Raw genomic sequence first — 21,977 nt, 5'->3', positions numbered from 1 at the left:
GAAAATAAAAACTACAAAAAACATACTGCATAGCCAACTTGCTCGGTAAACGATAATTTACAAATTATGAATACAACAAAAGTACAACTTCTTGATTTGCCTTGTGTGATAATAAATAACCGCAGAAACACATAGTGCACATACTGCGTAGCTAACTCGCTCGGTAAACGGTAATTTACAATATATAAATACAGGTAACGTACAACTTCAATGATTTGCCTTGTGTGATAATCAGAATCAACGGTAACACATAGTGCACATACCGCACAGCTAACACGCTCAGTAATTGCAAATTTACAAAATATGATTACATCACAATACAGGTTATCGAGCAGAACACTGATATACATATACACATCACTCCTATTTTTTGAAAAACAGAACACACGGACAAGAATGTTGCGAGAGAGCACTTGCACGCAATTTTTAATTTACTCTACACACACACACACACACACACACACACACACACACACACACACACACACACACACACACACAGAGAGAGAGAGAGAGAGAGAGAGAGAGAGAGAGAGAGAGAGAGAGAGAGAGAGAGAGAGATGAATTACCTAAGATACCTACATGTGAAAAGGGGGGAGGAAAAAGATTAAATCATAATTTTTGTATGCATGTAGTCTGCTCCAAGTTATAAGGGCAAATGGGAGCAGTACTGCGAGTTTCTGCTACTGCTTGCGAAAACGTGAATGGAAGTGACATGTCAGATCAGCAAAAATACACATCGGCTTTGTTCGCTCATACTCGAGTAAGACACACACATTTAGTTTGAAATAAAATTATGGATACTGCGATTCAAATCCCGGTGACTTAATGTCCTATTACTTGATAGACCTTAGGCGTTAGGAAGGGCATCCGGCCGTAAAACAGATTCTTGTGTTTGTTTCTGTTACTTGAGAGACTTAGTTTCTAGTAATTACATCTTTGCGTTGTCGTCAAGAAGGCTATCTGGCGGTAAAATAGTATCTTTGATTCTGGCTAAAAGCTCATACAACAAACAGCGCACACTATGTCTATTAATGCCTCTTACTTGAAAGGGCCAAGTGTGATTCTACACAACTAAGTGCTTAGCTCAGGGCCTCATGGTCTTCAACTCATGCTCTCGTGTTATTCTACTGCCCTTACCCACAGGGAATGTGTTTGTGTTTGAAAGGAACAAGAGCTGACCAAGGGGATGTCGGATAGGTTAGATGAAAGTGAGGAGTCTTCTACAAGTAAGTAGAAGCAATGGCAGGACACAGCTCAGGGCCGGAGCGTCGCTAACTTACGCTCTCAAGTTAGGAGTCCCTTGAGGGGGACCCCTGTCTTAGTCACCTCTTACAGCAGACAGGGGATACCGTAGGTGTTATTCTACCGCCCTTACCTACAGGGAATGTGTTTTTGAATGGAACAAGAGCTGACCAAAGGGAGGTGGGATAGGTTAGATGAAAGTGAGGAATCTGCTACAAGTAGAAGCAATGCTAGGACTCAGCTCACGGCCTGCTAATGTTATATGTGGGTACAGTAACAACTTGTAAGAAAGAGGGAATTGCATAATCATTTAAGAAGGGATAGGCACACCAACATTGTCATCGCTTTATGTAAAACAAAAAAATACATCATTAAGATTCTAACGAAACAAACATGTTGTTGGTATCCCCTGTCTGCTATAAGAGAGGATCCAGGGGCTCTTAACAACACCTCTTAACAACCCCTGCCTGTTAACTTGGGAGCGACCCTCGGGCCCTGAGCTAGGTGCTTAGTCCTGTAGAATCAGACCAGGCGTCTAAGAGAGGACCCAGGGGCTCTTAACAACACCTACGGTATCCCCTGCCTGTTAACTTGGTAGCGACCCTCGGGCCATGAGCTGGGCGCTTAGAGGCGGCCGACGGTATCCCCTGCCTAACGTAAGAGGAGTCCCCAGATCTCTTCTGAACTTGAGAGTGTAAGTTTGTAACTACGGTTAAAACAATAATGAATAGCAGGTTTCAGAAATGTATTGAAACAAACGTGTTGTTGGTATCCCCTATCTGCTATAAGAGAGGATCCAGGGGCTCTTAACAACACCTATGGTATTCCCTGCCTGTTAACTTGGGGAGCGACCCTCAGGCCCTGAGGTAGGCGTTTAGTATGAGTCTCTAGGGCTTTGTGTTAGTGACTACGAGGCTGACGTATTACTAGACTGAATTTGTTACAACTGATTGAGCTACTGTTGGGTATTTTCTCATGATAACAGTTGCAAGCAATGTACTTTGTACCGGGCGAAAAGTGCTGTGTGTGCGACATTCCATTGATAAGCAGATGTGCACTGGCGAGTCCAGCAGCTTGTCTTTGCTCGAAGCTCACTCTAAAAAATTCTCTAACTTTGTCTCCCAGCGAATACGCATGATATATATTACATCGAACAACAACATTCTATGACTTTTTTTGTAGTTGTACTAGAACTAGGTAAGAGATTACAAACACACTCCCTGTAGGTAGGAGGTGTAGAATAACACCCACGGTATTTCTTGCCTGCTGTAAGAGAGGATCCCGGGACTCTTAAAGCCGGGCTGAGTGGCTCAGTCGGTTGAGGCGCTGGCCTTCTGACCCCAAATTGGCAGGTTCAATCCTGGCCCAGTCCGGTGGTATTTGAAGGTGCTCAAATACGTCAGCCTCATGTCGGTAGATTTACTGGCACGTAAAAGGACTCCTGCGGGACAAAATTCCGGCACCTCGGCGTCTCCAAAAACCGTAAAAGAGTAGTTAGTGGGACGTAAAGCAAATAGCATTATTATTATTATTATTATTATTATTATTATTATTATTATTATTATTATTATTATTATTATTGGGACTCTTAACAACACCTACGGTATCCCCCTGCCTGCTGTAAAAGAAGATTCAGGAGCTCTTAACAACATCTACAGTATCCCCCGCCTGCTGTAAGAAGGAGCCCTACAAGCGACCCTAGAGCTCTGAGTTGGGTCCTGCTATTGTCTAACCTATCCGACCTTCAGCCGGAGGACGAGGTAGCATCACATCTTAGGAGATAAGGCTAGTTTGAGATTGTACCTAAGTATTTGCGATTTATCTAGCAAAAGATACTCCAAGTTATATTTCCCAGAGATTTTTTTTGCTAGCCCCTGCCTCTTAGCTAGAGGACTCCGATACACCTCAATAAATAAAGCAAATGTGTTAAGTCTCACACCATCTCCCTAGTACCATGTCAAGTCCTTTGGAGGTTAATGCGTGGTCAGTGCAACGTTAGGCCTGCAGGAGTATCGAACGTGAAGTGTAGGTAGGGATTTTATTCTCTATTCAGGAATTCTGATAATACACGAAATCCTGCAGAGCTAAATTCCGGCACTAAATTAGGTATTCAGTATGAAGATAGGATAACTCTTCCTGCGTGTATGTACCGAAGTCGCAAACTTCCAGATGCTGAAAAGTTTTAAAATTTTTCACGCCTTTCGTAGCCCTTGTTTTTCTTTGACTAATACCTTGCACGATTACTCAACTCCCCAAGACCTAAGATCGCCTTTTACACAATCTCCCTAGTAACATGTCAAGTCGTAGGAGGTTAATGCGTGGTCAGCGCAACGTTAGGCTTGCAGGGGTATCGAAAGTGAAGTGTAGATAGGGATTTTATTTTGTATTCAGGGAATTCTGATAATGTGTGAAATCCTGCAGAGCTAAATTCCAGTACCACATTAGGTATTCAGTATGAAGAAGCAAAGAATATTTCAAGTTGAAGGATGTCTACTTGTTTGCTTCTCATCCCAGACACCTCAAGTTCAAATTCGAGAATACAAGTAGCCTAGAATAACAGTTGTGTTAAGCAGCAGCCGCTGTAGAGGTTTAGATTTTCTGCTTGCTTCCCCTGCTGTGTACGGTGTGTGCTTTGACTCTGAGTTCGATTCCTCGCCCAGTCAGAGATTTTTTTTTCCCTCGACCTAAGAGCAGAATTTTAAATTGTCCGCAGGCATAAAGTTTTAGCCCCGTCAGCTTAGAAGTTAGCATGTTTAAAGGATGACAGCTATTAGAAAAAGAGCATATAGAATTGTCCTGCAGCTATAGCCCCACCCAGCACATGCCTAAGGTAGCAGTCATAAAGATTTAGCCCCGTTAAGATGCTCTCTAGATAGCCGCTGAAAGCTGTCAAAGAGCACTTAGAATTTTTTTAATTGCCCGCTGCCACGTGCTATCTTGTACAATAAGCCCCCCTCAGCCAGCTTTCTCCATAAGACCAGCCACCATCTTGCGCAGTAGCCTCTAGGCTAGCTTTCTCTATAAGAGTGTGTGTATAGCCGCCATCTTGCGCAAGCGCCCTTGGCCATCTCATAAGAGCCCATGTATAGCTGCCATCTTGTACAATCGCCCATGGCCGGCATCTCTCTCTATAAGAGCCTATGTATGGCCGCCATCCTGCACAATCACCCATAGCTGTCTCATAAGAGCCCATGTATAGCCGCCATGTTATGCAATCGCCCATGGCCGGCAGCTTTCTCTACAAGAAGCGGTGTATAGCCACCATCTTGCATAAGCGCCCCTAGGACGTCTCGTAAGAGCCTGTGTATAGCAGGCATCTTGCGCAAGCGCCCTAGGCCGTCTCATAAGGAGCTGTGTATAGTCGCCATCTTGTGCAATTGGCATCGAGAAGGGCATCTTGCTGTAAAACAAAGGATAGCCCCCTTCAAGATGGCGGATGTGAGGTTAGGCTCGCTCTCTTAGGCATCGGGAATGCACTGAAGTTTTGTTGTTTAAAGATGCCCGCTGGCAGCTGTCAAAAAAGCACATGGAGTTTTTCAAATTGCCCACCACCACGTGCCTACGGTGGTAGCCATAAGGATTTTGCTCCTTCAAGATACCAGCACTGAAGTTTGCGATCGTCTGTTGTTTAAAGATGAACGATGACAGCTGTCAAAAAAGCATGTGGATTTTCAAATTGCCCTTCACTATGTGCCAAAGGTTGCAGGCATGAAGTATTAGTCCCGTCAAGATGCCATTACTGTAGTTTGCGATTGTCTGTTGCTTAAAGATGGCTGATGACAGCTAAAAAGGAATGTGGAATTTCAAATTTCGCGCACCCACATGCCTAAGGTGGCACCCATGAGGATTTAGCCTTGTCATGATGGCAGCATTGATGCTCTCTTGTTTAAAGATGGCCACTGACAGCTGTCAAAAAAGCACGTGGCTTTGTTTACAAACAAGAGCACGTGGTCATGATGTCACGGGGTCAATGACCTTTACCGGGGTCAATGACCTCAGCGGCTGATGCAGCAGGAAAAGTGCTCACGAGGTGGATTGGGACCGGCATTGCCCTATTACTACAGTTGCCTGTGAAATTATCTGACAAAAGCTTGTGAAACAGCTTGTGCTTCTCTGTGTACTGTATGTTTTGTGCCGGACATTGGTTTCATCATTAATTCAACGAAGCGTTGATAAGATATAATAGCGTTTCGTATGCGATATCTAGTTAAATGGAATGTATTGCCACAGGTTTACTCAAACAAGGACATATTGTATGGATTTGTATTTGTTATTGTAGCCTATAGGACATATAAACCACAATGAAAAAATAAAATAATGTGCGGTGTGAAATTTTTGAACTTAGAATTGATGACTGCTATAACTAGATGGCTAGGGTGTCACACTGTGGTGAGGGAGAGCATCATTCCCCTCTTGAATGTCTAGTCGAGTGGTCACGATGGGAGGAGCAGTTCCAGTGGGGTGGTAACCTTAATGTGCAAGCATGAGGCCAGCTCATCGCACAGCATATCAGTGTGCTGCACAGGTGCGACATTCCTGGCCACCACTGGCCTGGAGTAAAACGGAACATCTAAATTGAAGAGCGGATATCCAGATGGCATTAGATTGAAATGTCTGCTTACGAGGCCGTACGATGGTGATTATTATTAATATTATTAATGTAATTTAATTATATCACAGCATTATTTATGACTATGACATTGCAAGCATGTTTTACTGTTAAGGAATACAAAAGTATATAATAATAATAATAATAATAATAATAATAATAATAATAATAATAATAATAATAATAATAATAATAATAATAATGTGATTTTGTATATATTCTGATTTTAATGGAAGTCTGTGTATGTATTACAAAAGTTAATGTTACTCATCATTTTGCAATTGGGAAACAGTAGATATATCTGGAAGGACAGTTAAGTCTTGCTGGTTAAGCCAGGAAGTGATGAATCATACAGTTTGGAAAACCCAGTTAAAGGCTGTACATACTTATAGGTTTAAGACTGTAAAGAATCAATGTAAAACAGAAGAGTAGCATTAAGTGTATTGTGTGTAAAATTTGCTGTGGCCAATCAGGACACTGAGAATTCAAACTAATTTTAAACAGGGTATCATTGATTGAAAGATGCTAGGATTTCTGTTGTGTATAAACACTTACCACTTGCATTTAAGGAAGTTTTTTCCACATGGCTGCTTTGCATATGAGAGATATTTCAACCCAGAAGCGGGAGACCTGCTTATGGGCTTAACCATGAAATGAAGAGACTGAACTCTTAAAACTTATTTTGCGTGTCTTGTGAATGGAGACTCAAGTCTTACAGATCTTCTTGTGGCTTTCACAAGTTTATAAATATTTGTCTTCTTGTATTGATTGGAGTGTTTGATGTTCATCATAGTGTTGCATGTAGAACCTGATGTAGTTGCATACTGCATGTTGGATGTAGGATGTTTTTGAGTCAGATGGCTCTGCAGTCTGACATAACCATAAATCGTGGAACATCATATTGTAATTCAACCAGGGACGAGTTATTCCTTCAGGGTGGTGATGAAGAGGATGTGAATACCACCTACCACCTACAGCTGTGAACTGGAAACTAAGAGATCTTAGATGCAAGATTGTAGAATCAGTGTATTCGGTTAGGGATGTCCTCAGTAAGTGAGAATTATCCAATAGTAAGGCAGATGGTGATATCTTGTCCTTACAAGTTGGATGTTAGGAGTGTAGTTTGTGTGTATTTTTTGTTATGCAAGTGTCTATAACATGAATATACTATATTGATATGTTATCGTGTGAGATGAAGCAAGGTGGGAGAAGGAGATTTATTTGTATGTTTCAAGTATTATTGATACAATGTGGGTGATGGAGAGAATCAGTATTGCTTAGTAAATTTTATAACTTATGATAAATTTTATTGGTGGAGTTAAAACCTGGCTTGCTACCCAGATTCATTTTCAGTATTTAAATAGTGTTGAATAAGGTTGTAAGCAAATTTGGAGGTTGCCAGCACATGAATATCACCCTGGGTGAACAAGGGTACTCATGCTAAGCAAATCTCAATTATTCACTTCAGATCGAGAGATATTATTAGTTGTTTCAGACGAGTTACAGTTAGCTTTAAATTTGAAATCAGTATTGAAAAGTTACAACAATTAAATTCTTTTTTGGTGCCTAACAAGTCTGTCAGGCTAATAACTTCCATAGAAAAATACTTTCCAACTAGCCTACAATTTAAACAAAATTCTTCATTGGATTTTTAATACAGTGTGTCTTTTGCAGAGTGATGCTTTCTATGGGACAACTTACTGTATCAGGAACAAGGCAAGTGAACATAACACCACAGCTTATTTCATCGAGGACCCAGGACAGTGAGAACTCTGTGCTAGTGAACATTCTGTTTGAAACCAATCCACTGGGGGGAGCATATGATCAGCGTCTTCGCATGCATGCTCTACCATTGCAACTTACATATGATGCGTATACAGTCAATAGAATTGTGGAGGTCTTCCAGATGCCAGAATCTAGCGTAATAGCACAGTAAGTTCTTGGTCATTTTAGTTTCTTATTCATCCATATTAAAAGGTGATTATGGTTTGGTTCTTGCATGTGGGATTTTTTGAAGTGGAAATAATTTTTCTACAGTTTAGATTACTACAGAAGGTATGAGTCTCATGACGTATGATCTTAAGTTCAGTTGTTACATAAAACTGTAAGCTTGCTTCCTTGAATGTTCACGAGATTTATTTACTCAGAAATTTTCAAATGTCACATGATCTAAGTAAATCTTATTTCAGTATAGTATGTCAGCAACATTTTGCCCTTTCCCCATGCTAGTTAAGTGTTGTATGTTTATTGCCAGCACATTAACCCCCCCACACACACACACATACATGCACATTTCAAAGAGCATCAGTGGAACTGAAAGGAGACTCATAATGTGCAGCATAAAGTCTGACTGGTGGTTCCAGGGTCACATTATTTACTTCTGGAACATTTCATGGAAACCAATACATTTAAGAGTTGAACATGACCATTTCAAATTAATACATATTGTCTCCTCAGACTTAAAAAAAAAAAAGTGTGATCATTTACATTTCAGATTTGTTCATTCATTTAGTATTTTAAGAACTAAATACCTATTTTAATTTGATTTAAATTATTGTGACTGTTGAGTAAATGGTTCATGGTGTGGGTTACTGTAGTCATGTCCTAGTTCGTGAATGATGGGCAACCGCTGAGTGGCCTAGTAAGTGGTCCTGAGAGTTGGGGTACCAGTTGCTAGGGAATGGGAATATTCTGAGTCATGGTCCTCCTTGTGCTCAGGCGGTTAGGACTATACAATCAACTGTGGTCCCTAACCCGTTAGAGGAGAGATCCTCACTTGGACTACAGTATGTGGAAGTAAGGTAGCATCCTGCTTCATGATTTTACCGAGCAAGGCTCAGACCCATGGGAGTAACGGAGTCCCACCCCCACTTGACAGGCAAGGGACTCCTTGGAAACAACTTGGTGAACAAAATGGAATTTGATGGGGAGCTATTAATATTAATGGGGCTTATGGAAGAAAAAAGTAGAACTGGCTGAGTTAGCAAAGAAGATGCATCTGGATGTGCTAGGAGTAAATGCTATTTCGGTAAGGGAAGATAAAAAGGAAGAAATAGGAGATTATAATGTGTACTTGATGGGTGTTAAAAAAGGAAGGGCAGGGTAGGACTGTTTATCAGGAATACTATTGCACCCAACATAGATTCTTTTAGGCAAGTAAATGGGCGAATGATGTGAGTAGATATGGCAGTTGGAGGAATTAGGACGATGCAGTTGAGGATGAAGTTGACAAGTCTTATGAAGCATTGAGTGACATCGTAGTCAGGGTCAACAGCTAGGGTAGGATAGTGCAAATGGGTGATTTAAATGTGAGTTGGAAATAGAACTGAAGGATACAAAAGGATGATTGGTAAATATGGGGAATATGTAGAAGCTAATAGGAATGGGAAGCATTTGCTGGACTTCTGTGCTAGTCTGGGTTTAGCAGTTAAGAATACATTCTTCAAGCATAAGGCTATTCACTGCTATACATGGGAGGGTAGGGGTACCAGATCCATAATAGATAATATCTTAACAGACTCCAAATTCAGAAAATCTGTTAGAAATGTTTGGGCTTTCCGGGGATTTTTCAATGATACAGACCACTATCTGATCTGTAGTGAACTAAGTATCTCTAGGCCTAGGATAGAGAAAGTGAAATCAGTCAGCAAACGAATAAGGGTAGAAAATCTCCAGGGGAAGCAAGTTAGACAGAAGTCATGGATATGATTAGTGAGAAGTTTTGAACAGTGGACAGTAAGGAGGTTCAGGATATAGAAAGAGAATGGGTGGCATACAGGGATGCTGTAGTAGAAACAGCAAGGGAATGCCTAGGAACAACTCCGTGTAAAGATAGGAAAATGCGTACGTCTTGGTGGAATGGTGAAGTGAGAGCAGCTAGTAAACATTAAAAGAAGGCTTATCAGAAATGGCTCCAAACAAGGGCTGATGCAGACAGATGAAAGAAACAGTGCGAAATGAATAGTTGTTGAATCCAAAAGGAAGTCGTGGGAAGAGTTCTGTAACAACCTGGAAAGGCTAGGTCAAGCAGCAAGGAAGCCTTTCTCTACCTTAGTAAAAAATCTTAGGAAGGGAGGGAAAAAGGAAATGAACAGTGTTTCGGGTAATTCAGGTGAACTCATAATAGATCCCAGGGAATGACTGGAGAGGTGGAGGGAATATTTTTAAAATCTTCTCAACGTAAAAGAAAATCATCCTGGTGGTGTCGTGAACAACCAAGCTCATGGGAAGGCAGAAAATGATGTTAGTGAAATCACACTTGAGGAAGTGGAAAGGATGGTAAATAAACTCCGTTGTCATAAAGCAGCAGGAATAGATGAAATTAGACCTGAAATGGTTGAAGTATAGCGGGAAGGCAGGCATAAAATGGCTTTATAGAGTAATAAAATTAGCATGGAGTGTTAGTAAGGTATCTTCAGATTGGACAAAAGCAGTAATTGCACCTATCTGTAAGCGAGGGATCAGGAAGGATTGCAACAGCTATCGAGGTATCTCATTGATTAGTATACCAGCCAAAATATTCTCTGGCATCTTGGAAGGGAGGGTGCAATCAGGAGTTGAAAAGAAGTTGGATGAAAACCAGTGTGGTTTCAGACCACAGAGGGGCTGTCAGGATCAGATTTTCAGTATGCGCCAGGTAATTGAAAAATGCTACCAGAGGAATAGACAGTTATGTTTATGTTTCGTAGATTTAGAGAAAGCGTATGACAGGGTACCAAGGGAAAAAAATGTTTGCCATACTAGGGGACTATGGAATTAAGGGTAGATTATTAAAAGCTATCAGAGGCATTTGTGTTGACAGTTTTTCTGCAGTGAGAATTGATGGTAGAATGAGTTCTTGGTTCAGACTACTCACAGGGGTTAGACAAGGCTGTAATTTTTCACCTTTGTTGTTCATAGTTTACATGGATCATCTGCTGAAAGGTATAAAGTGGCCGTGAGGGATTCACTTTGATGGAAATGTAGTAAGCAGTCTGGCCTAGGCTGCCTACTTGGTCTTAATAGCACATTTTGCCAAAAGCCTTCATTCTGATATCTTGGAACTTGAAAATAGGTGCAATGAGTGTGGTATGAAAATTAACCTTTCGAAGGATAAATTGATGTCAGTAGGTAAGAAATCCAAGAGAACTGAATTTCATATTGGTGAAACAAAGCGGGAACAGGCAGTTAATTTCAAGTATTTAGGATGTGTGCTCTCCCAGGTTGGTAGTATAGTGAGATTGAATCAAGGTGTAGTAAAGCTAAAGCAGTGAGCTCGCAGTTTTGATCAGTAGTATTCTGTAAGAAGGAAATCACCTCCCATACGAAACTATCTTTACATCGGTCTGTTTTCAGACCAACTTTGCTTTACACGAGCGTAAGCTGGGTGGACTCAGGATATCTTATTCATAAGTTAGAAGTAACAGACATGAAAGTAGCGAGAATGATTGCTGGTAGAAACAGGTGGGAACAATGACGCGAGAGTACTCGATCGATCGATCAATCAGATAAAAAATTAGATGGAAGGCTTTTCCGGCGTTTGCTCTATTAACCAGCGTTTCGTCTTAGGTCTGACACTAGACTCTTCAGAGTGGGATGTGTCAGACCCTACCCACTGACGCTGGGGTGTATGCAGGTGAACTTATCAGAAGCTTATTTATGAAGCACAGTCTGATAACTGCATACGGGAGATAAAACTCCACAATGGAATTAATGCCCGCCTAGCAATTCCAAATGGAACTTAGAATTTCCATCGATCAATCAGTCAATACTGATCAGCATTTAGGGCAGTCGTCCAGGTGGCAGATTCCCTATCTGTTGTTTTCCTAGCCTTTTCTTAAATGATTTCAAAGAAATTGGAAATTTATTAAACATCTCCCTTGGTAAGTTATTCCAATACCTAACTCCCCTTCCTATAAATGAATATTTGCCCCAAATTTGTCCTCTTGAATTTCAACTTTATCTTCATATTGTGATCTTTACTACTTTTAAAGACGCCACTCAAACTTATTTGTCTACTAATGTCATTCCACGCCATCTCTCCGCTGACAGCTCGGGACATACCGCTTATTACATGTTATAAATCTCATTTTTGGTCCATATTGAAAATTTACAATTCAAAAACATTAAAGATGGTGTTTTTTAAATCCACCTATTCAGTACTTTTATTTTCACTTATCGTGGTTACATAAACAGACTATCAGTTAAATGGGACATGTTTCATCCTTAATTTAGGGCATCTTCAGCCTAAAAACAATCCCTAAGAGTACATCTAATACTAAATATGGAAGCTAAAAGTTTAGCTAGTTACTAAAAATTGGGACATAAAAATTTGAAAAAATGATAGATTACACAAACATGTTAATGAAAACACTGTCAATGAATAAACTATAATCTCGTCAGAGACTAAAACTTCTTCCATTAAAATTCTAATTAAAATAGTTCATTAAAAATTGTTAGTGGAATCCTTGTGTACAAACATAATGCCAACGACATGAGGGTGTGAACACAAGCACTAACATGAATGTCATAAATACACCATGTTCAAGGCCGTTGATGAATATGTGAGCATAAAGTGGAACAGAAGTATAAGTTGAAATATTGTAGAAGTGGTCCTTAGCACTGGTAGGCTATACTATTGTCTGAAATCTTGTCAGGAAATGTCAGTAGAAACTGGAAAATGTTCTCTGTGAGAGAAGGAAAGGATGAATTAAGAAGTTGTACGCAAGGAGAGAATTCTGATTACGTAGTCTGGAACAGATGAGGACTTACATGCTAGTTGAAAGTTGTTATCTGTTATCAACTGTTGTGTTGGTAGCTGCCCTTCTGTTGGCTCTGAGTCTCGTATTATATCTGTGCTGCAGAGGCGGTAGTGAACTAGTAGGGGAAGGAATAGGGGAGTGTGGAAGGGAGAAGAGGATGGGTGGAGTTAACTGTGACGAGGCTGACAAAGGGGCGGAGTCATCTGCTTTGCTGGAAGTAGGCCTATTATCTGTAGGTATGAATACACCAGCATCTCATCACATATTGTCAGAGGACTTTTATACTTATGCAGTGAGTAGATGACTGTGTAAGCAATACGTAGGTATCAAGAATGAAAATTCGACATTTTACTCCCTTGAGGGTTTTTTACAATTATTTTGTGAACTGTTGACCGAGAAGTGGTCCCTATTCTTATGCATGCGTACATATTAGAATCACCTCCAACAATAGCTTTGTACATGAAAGATAAGGTAGCTTAAGTACTCTCATTGAGGCTATTAGTGACTTGCATTTGCTGGTGATGATTGAGACTAGTAATGTGATGTACGGTAATGCGTTATTATTGCGAGTAGAGCAGCACAGTTTGCTGGGCTAAAAAAAAAAAAAAAAAAAAATGGAAGTTATATAATAAATCACTAAAGAACTAAAAGAGAATGACAAGAAATGTGAGAGAATTAGAAGAAGAGCATTATGGCTTCCAAAATGGAAGATCAACACTAGATCCCATCTTCATTACGAGGCAGTTAATGGAAAAACGTTGAGAATGCATTAGAGGTATGGTGATGACATTTTTTGGTTTAGAAAAGGCAAAGTATACCCTGAGCAAAGGTTAGGAAAGCATTTAGAAAACAAAATGATAGAATTTGTGCAAGCAATGTACAAACATTTTTCAGCAGTGTTCAGACACATGTGGGGAGAACAGAGTGGTTTGGGGATCAAACTGGACTATGACAAGGAAGTGTGCTGTCACCACATTATTCATAAGTGTTACGGAAAAAATAATGAAGGAGACAAAGGTTAACTATGGGGACAGGGAGCTGAAGGTAGTTCTGTTTGCAGATGATATTGTGGTGTGGGGAGCAAACAGGCAGAAAATACAAGACCAGCTCAACATGTTGAGTGAGATTATTGAAAATTATGGAATGAAAATCTTCTGAAAAAGAGTAAGCAAATGGCGTTGACTAGGAGAAAGGGAAGTGAATTATAAAAATAAAGGGACAAAACCTTGAAGTTATGGAGAGCTTCAATTACTTGGGAAGCATACTGATGCTGGCTGGACTGGACAAGGAGATCAGTAAAAGGATTCAACAGGCAAATGCATTCTACCAGAGTGAGAAACCTGATGTGGAGGAAGGATGTACCAATATGAAATGTGAAGGTGTGATGTATAAGATGTACTACTGCGCAGTACTCCGATGGTTTGAACATGTTAAGAGGATGGAAGTAGGAAGGATGCTGAAGCAGATGGTGGTAACCCAGACTAAGGTGGTTGAAAGTGATCAAGAATAGTACTGGCCCTAGTGAGAATATCCCTGGATTAGAGAACAGGTAACATAAGGAAAATGGAGGGATCATTCTTGACCCTTTTAGTGAATTCAGTGCTCTGCTGATGCTTGAATTTCATTCAGACTATGACTTTTCAGCATTTAGGCTTAATTTACTGTTATAAGTTAAAAACTTTATCACCATATTCAGACTCTCATGCTCATAGCATCAGTTCAATTTTATGCATAATTTTTACCCATCAAACCACTATGTTTTATGTGTCACATCACATCATCATATTTTACTCAAGTTTCTCCTAGCTTTTATGACAAAGCAGTTTACCATTTGTATTCAGCCATACAAGAGTTATTAATGTAAATCATTCATGACATGTACTTTGCCTATTTGTTGATCTTTGTTAGCTGATGATGACGCAGTGAGCGTCGAAACCGGTCCTTGTTATTCAATAAATATTATGTTGTGAACTTCTTATACAACACGTTTTGTATTGAAAAGGTTGAACCTCTTTGACATTTCAATTGTGAATCTCAGTTCAATACGGGAAAATGAAGTTTTTAACTTATAATGACAAAGCTAACCAAGCAAAATTTAAAGCCCATCAATACATGGGCCTTAGAATAAAGATCGCAAAACTGGGCAAGGACATTCGTTTCTTAAAACAATGTTTATTATACAATTTAACTCCGAACTTTCTTAAAAATAACTCGAAAAAAACGCAACGAAAATCTCCTCAACACTCGAAAACCCAAGCCAAGGTAAATAAAATCTGGCTTAAGAATGAAATAAGATTTTTATACAAGAAAAAATCTTTTTTAAATAACAAACTATATGAGACGCACCTTGAGACAGCACATTTACTTTCTAAAGCCCAATGGAATATTTTCCAAAGTAAAATTGCGGACAAACTGTTCTACATACTTGAACAAAAACAAGTAACACATGAGAAGAAACTCAACAACCTTAAAAATAACGCAAGGCTGAATAGTCCAACTACAGCATTTCCTAACGAATCGAGTACCCGTAACCTAGAGTCTTTAACAGAACATTTCCATCCCCCAGTAGTTAACTTAACAGAAATAACACTTTCGGACAAGGATAACGAGATCCTCGAAAAAGGACCAAAACACAATTGGCCCAATTCAAATAAAGTTAACATCGCTACCACACTAGTCATAGAATCCGAAACAGCCATAAATAAAATACCTTTAGATGCACAAGATGAGGTTAGATTCGAGGTCAAACGAACTTTAAACAAAATCAATAACCTAAAAAACAGGACAACTGCTACTAATATTATTTCACATAAAAAAATCTTTGCAGAACGAGAACACATTAAAAAACTCGCGGATAAAATTAAAGTTCATAACCTTATCATCACAAAAGCTGACAAGGGTAATACAACGGTCATCATGGATAAAAACGATTATATCGAAAAAACAAAAAGTTTTTTCAATACTGGTTCTTTCTCCTTAGTCAAAAAAGATCCGACACAGCAAATCCAACGTCTCCTAAAACAAACTTTAAAAAATACATCATTCCTTTTTACAGAACATGAAAAAACGAGATTAATTAATATGAATCCCGGCCTGCCTACCGCTAAAGCTCTCCCCAAAATCCATAAGACCGACGTCCCCATACGCCCCATCATTAACTACAGACCTAGCCCATTATATAAACTGGCCCAATTCATACAAAAATTTCTTAGCAGAAACTATAAATTTCAGTCGAAAAAATCCGTAAAAAACACCACCGAACTAATTGAAAAACTGAATAAATTTGAAATACTGCCATTTCACACCCTTCACTCATTCGATATCAATAATATGTATCCCAGTATCAACACCAAAAAACTCCTTCCCATAATACTAAAAAACCTAAAAACATATAGTGGGCTAAGTAAACTAGAGATCCAAGACTTTATGCAGGTCCTAAAACTCGTAATACATAACAACTATTTCGCATTTGATAAATGCATTTACCAACAAGATGGACTGGCTATGGGGTCGCCGGCCTCAGGAATTTTGGCTGAAATTTACATAGATTTCCTAGAAGACACTGCAATTAACACTAGTAACACTTTTTCAAATATACACTTCTGGTCTAGGTATGTTGATGATACTCTAGTTATTCTAGATGATAGAACGGTTAATGCAGCCACTACTCTTAATAACTTAAACAAGATTGATCCTAATATAAAATTCACATTAGAATCTGAGTCCAATTACTCGATCAATTTTTTAGACCTTACAATTAAACGACATCCTTCTTCTTTAGAATACAATATCTACAGAAAACCAACCCAAACAGCGACCACTATCAGAAACGACTCTACACATCCACATGCACATAAATGTGCCACTTACTATAGCATGGTAGACCGTGCACTAAAAATACCCTTATCCAAGGAAAACCTAAAGAAGGAATTGAACACCATTCGGGCCATTGCTAAATTTAACGGTTATAATGCCTCATTCATAGAACGCATCATTAACAAATGTAAACATAGACTGAAGTCAACATTAACCAAAGAAAGACATAACCCTGCCCTATTCGCCACCTTCACCTTTAATGAAAATATACACAGTGTAACGAATATTTTCAAGAAACATAATATTAAAATTTCTTACAGAACCAGCAATAGAAACATAGATATAGTTCACAATTCCAAATCAGTTAACAGGTCTGACACTTATGCAATGTCAGGTGTTTACCGTTTTCAATGCAATAACTGTCTTTCCTCATATGTCGGACAGACCGGGCGCAGCTTCAAAGTTAGATACTTAGAACACGTTAATGCCATCAGATATAATAGATTTTCCGCAATAGGCCAACATATACATGACTTAAAGCATAATTTTACCACCATAGAACAAGACCTAGAAATTCTCAAAAACATAAATAAAGGCCCTTTACTCGACGTTACGGAGAACTGTTTTATTCACCTAGACCAATTTTTTAACCCTAACTTAAATCTTAACGAAATCTCAGAAAAATCCAGCATTCTTTTCGACTACCTAATAGAAGTCTTTAGAGGTATAAAAACCACGAGAGAAAAATCGATCTTTCACGCTCTTCACAGTACTCTTTTACGTCCCACACCACTGCCACTCCGCCCTCCTGACCCACCTTAAACTCCGCCTCCCTACCCCTCTCCTCTCCACTTCCCCTCCCCACCCCTCTCACTCTAACTTCGCTACTCAGTCACACCTTCTCACTAGTCCAGAACTCTTCTTACACCACACACTCAGCACGCCAAACAAGGTGAGTCTCATATTCTATCACCCTTGACCGAACTCGATTTAGACTTCCATTTCACTAACTTAGTTTTTCTTTCCTCTCTTAAAGATTCACTACCCTGTTGAGCTGAGACTAATTTGAAGAGCAACCTTATTCAATCGCCCAACATCAGGTGTCCCGGCCTCGACAAAAATTTTTTATTGGTTTGACTATATAACATCGGACCTGGACTTATGTGCCTGAAGTGAACAACAGAAGAGTGGACAATTTTACCATTTTATTTTTACCACATAGTTTTATCACCATATTCAGACTCTCATGCTCATAGCATCAGTTCAATTTTATGCATCATTTTTACCCATCAAACCACTATGTTTTATGTGTCACATCACATCATCATATTTTACTCAAGTTTCTCCTAGCTTTTATGACAAAGCAGTTTACCATTTGTATTCAGCCATACAAGAGTTATTAATGTAAATCATTCATGACATGTACTTTGCCTATTTGTTGATCTTTGTTAGCTGATGATGACGCAGTGAGCGTCGAAACCGGTCCTTGTTATTCAATAAATATTATGTTGTGAACTTCTTATACAACACGTTTTGTATTGAAAAGGTTGAACCTCTTTGACATTTCAATTGTTAATTTACTGTTGTCGAAATTTGGATGCCCCAGCCCTAACAGCTTGGCCCTCATAATTTTATTAACCTAGAAGGATGAAAGGGTGTTTTCTGATCCCTGTACGATTTACAAAGCCATGCTTTCTATTTACATAACTTTGCTTTGTTTTTATTCCCATTGCATGGTATTCATGTTTTGAGTCTATCACCACTCCATGTCACATGGTACCCAGAAAATCCGCTGCACCAGTGTGAGTCAGAAGTGGAGTATGTAAGCATGTTATTGGCAATAATTGTTGTGCAGTTGCTTGCATTTATTTTATGAATGATTCCTAAAATATGGAGCATAAAAGGAATTTGTGACAGGAAAATATCATAGCTACTCTCCAGTAACTAAACGAAGATGATTCTGGGGATGAGAGTGGAGGAACGGCGGAGTAAATGGCAACAAGTCACTCAAACATTTTCATCAAATTCTTTGTCTGAATTGGGGATTGAGGAAAGTCTGAATGCATACGAATGGATGAACAGAGCCCGGAAAAATGTGTATTTGGGTGACTGTTGTAGAAAGGTTGATGGTACTTTTCATACGTCAGAGAAGGAATGTCATGTGTAAAATTTTTTCTCATCATTGCAATTAGCAGAAAAGCTAAAGTCCCAAGGAACCAGCCTTCTTGGTTCAATGAATCAGGTAAGAAGGGAGGGTCTCGTTCCATGCTGTATGACAACTAGGTGTAAAAAAAGTAAGGCATAACTCTGATTATTTATCAAGGTAAGATCAACAATAACGTACTCATCAGTTCTCTTCACCAAGATGTCCAGATGAGGACTGACAGAAAGAAGAAGCCAGACAGAGTACCATGTTACAATGGAACTAAATATAGAGTTGACGTGGACCCTGTCAAACCAGTGGCACGTTCAGGAATAAACACTTGGGTGCTGTACATGCACATTACAAATATCAAGATCTCACACAAAAAGCTTCTATTTCAGCGTGCCGAGGAACTTAGCGAGGCAAGGATGCATATTGCATACCTGTCAACCCTTCCAATTTACCCGGACACTTTCCGGTTTTTAACTCTTCTTCCGATTTTCCGATTTATTTTTGCTTCTTCCTATTTTTGACCATTATAAAATCTAGTACGGCCAATACTCTTCCCCTAGGATAAATTGTTATCTGCTTGTGTAATTTACGAAACCTCATTTTCAAGCGTATTTATTTGATGCCTTATTTGGTGAGTGTTTTGTCCGGCGCCTTTGTGTACCGTGTTTCCCGCTCACCACAGCAGCGTGTGCGGCTTATACAGCTGGGGATTCGGGGTTTCAATCGTCCTGTAAGCATGACAGGCTGGCGTGCGCTAGCGACTCAGTTAATCGGGATGAAAGTGAGTTCGTTATTGTTGTTCGCACGCAGTTAACATCGTTTCTATGCGTAGTTTCGTCGGAGTTGTAGACCACTTGTTTTTTCTTGCATTTCTATGCTTTCCCCCACTGCCAAAGTCGTATGTTAATAATGTATGGGACATACTTAATTGTTTTATATGTGGTAGTTTTGCATATTTAAGTGCATAATTTTAATGAGTTGAATGTTTTTAAGGTGGTTGTTTCGGTGACAGTTTCAGGTACTTTTCTTGTTATAGCCAAAAAATATAACAAACGTTATCTCCAAGTGTTCAGAGATACCTATAAATTTCCGTTCATTTTACTGTCTGATAAAGAAACTACCGTATTCTCTCGCGTAATTAACGCCCTTGCATAATTTACGCATCCGAATATTTTTGGGTCCAAAGTGGAGAAAAAGAAATGTTCACATATTTGACGGACCCACAACTTCGAACATCCATCACGCACCTCCGGTTGCGTTTCAAAATAAAGATGTCAACTACTCAAGTAGCAGGCTTCCTACTGCGAAAGCGGGCATTCCAAATACAAGGCAACGTGCTGTTATTAGCCGGCAGGTAATCCTACTGCACTTAATTATATGATTTTGTTACGCAACGTTGGATAAGCCATTTCTCACGAAATGCAGCATTTTAAAGAATGTGAAATAAATGTTGCACATGGAATCAGTGTCTCAGATTTGATTAATTTTGTGAAGAGAAATGGATTTCCTCTTTGACGAAGAAAAAAAAAGAGTAGCGACAAAAGAGTAGCGTTACAAAAATGTTGCAAAGTGTGGGCTGGGTAGAATTGAGAGAAAGAAGGAGAGCTGCTTGACTAAGTGGTATGGTAAAAGTCATTAAGCTAATCTTAAAACAATTTTATTAAGAATGATTACACTATTGTTTATGAAAAATTGAGATGAGGTATATCAATTCAACTCAACGAAGATACACCATTTGCTTCTTCTTAACCTAATTTTAACAGTTGGAATGCATAATTTAAAACAAAATTCATCCTCTGATCTACTTCGCAGCGACCGCGGCAAATATTACTGACTTTCACTAAGAAGAGGATCCATTTCAGTTCCAGATACATGCCGATTTTAAAAACTTCTTATCATGACAAATAAATTTTTAGACAATATTGTAAAATATACTGCAATAATTTTAACATGTGCTTATATTTTCCATGTCAAATTTCTTAACTACTGTTTCAAAGAAGAAGAAAAAAAATTTAATATCACAACATACCTCATCTCAATTTTTTATAAACAATAGTGTAATCATTCTTAATAAAATTGTTTGTTTTAAGGTTAGCTAATGTGCTGATGATGCCTAATAAGAAGGGCGAAACATGTCCACAATTTTTCAATCTTTTATGATTATGTAACCACAAAACGTGGTACTGTAGGTATTGAATAGGAGAATAATAAATGTATACTTTGTAAATTGAATGTAATAACTGTTGTCAATATGGACCAAAAAATGAGATTGATGACTTGTAATGTAGTAGCCAACCAGGCAAAATACCAAATGAACATATTTCTTAATCTTAAAACAAAAATGTGTAAATTAAACAAGGACGTAGCTTTTCTAAAAAACTGTCTGAAATTGAAATTGATCCCGAAATTCTTAATACCGACACAAAGAAAGAATTTAAACAATGCAACCGCACACAGAGTTCAAAACAGAGTAAATGACATCTGGTTGAAGAATGAAATCAAAATAAAGTACCAAAAGAAAGCCCAATTGAACCTTCAGTTATATAGAACACATTTAATAGTAGCCCAAGAACTAGTCCCATTAGAATGGAAATCATTCCAACAACATGTAGACAACAAACTAACGCAGCTAATGGACAAAAAACAGGCAACACTCGACAAAAAACTAACACAACTAAGATTAACCCAAACATAACAATCAAGCAAAACACAGACAAATAGACAACAAACCAATCGCATACCAACACTCCTACAGTAACTAATTTGACAAGCATACAGTTTTCAAATGAAGAGATAGAGCTTTTACACAAAGGTCCCAAACATAATTGGCCTAGCAAGAATAAAGAGGTCGATATTATAAATACAATAGCTGAAATAGAAACCAACATTTCCAAACTACCTTGTGAAGTACAGAACGATATAAGAACAGATTTAAAGAAAAAACTTCCAAGGTTAGCAGAAGACCTGAACATTAAATTTGACCTTGAACAACATACATTAATACAGAACATGAAAACCAAAATAGACAATAACAACATCATTGTTAGCAAAGCTGACAAAGGAGGCTCAATAGTTCTACTAGATAAAGATACATATATTCAAAAAACAGAAGATTTTCTTAACAGTAATAACTACACGATAGTTAATAAGGACCCAATAGCAAGAATACAACGTAACCTAAAGACATTACTAAAAAAATCAACATTTCTTTTTAACGATCAGGAACAACAGAGGCTCACAAACATGAATCCCAGCCTCCCTGTAGCAAGAGCTCTTCCTAAAATACACAAGAAGGATATCTCAATACGTCCCATCATTAACTGCCGTAACAGTCCAACCTATAAAATTTTGAAATACATTCATAGTTTCCTCAAAAGACACTACACATTTAATAACAAGCAGCCCTTAAAGA

General features: G+C 38.7%; 1 protein-coding gene across 1 annotated transcript in view; it reads left to right on the top strand.

The window, feature by feature from the left end:
* LOC136885511 (intermembrane lipid transfer protein Vps13) overlaps window positions 1-21,977 on the top strand; it is a 1,358,975-nt gene that overhangs the window by 237,989 nt on the left and 1,099,009 nt on the right. The window contains exon 11 of the mRNA XM_067158109.2: window positions 7,529-7,786. Coding sequence (XP_067014210.2) covers window positions 7,529-7,786 — 258 coding nt within the window. The remainder of the gene's footprint in view (window positions 1-7,528; window positions 7,787-21,977) is intronic.

Source organism: Anabrus simplex, chromosome 1, assembly GCF_040414725.1.
Source record: "Anabrus simplex isolate iqAnaSimp1 chromosome 1, ASM4041472v1, whole genome shotgun sequence".
Classification (NCBI taxonomy): domain Eukaryota; kingdom Metazoa; phylum Arthropoda; class Insecta; order Orthoptera; family Tettigoniidae; genus Anabrus; species Anabrus simplex.
This window is presented reverse-complemented; position numbering and strand designations above follow the sequence as displayed.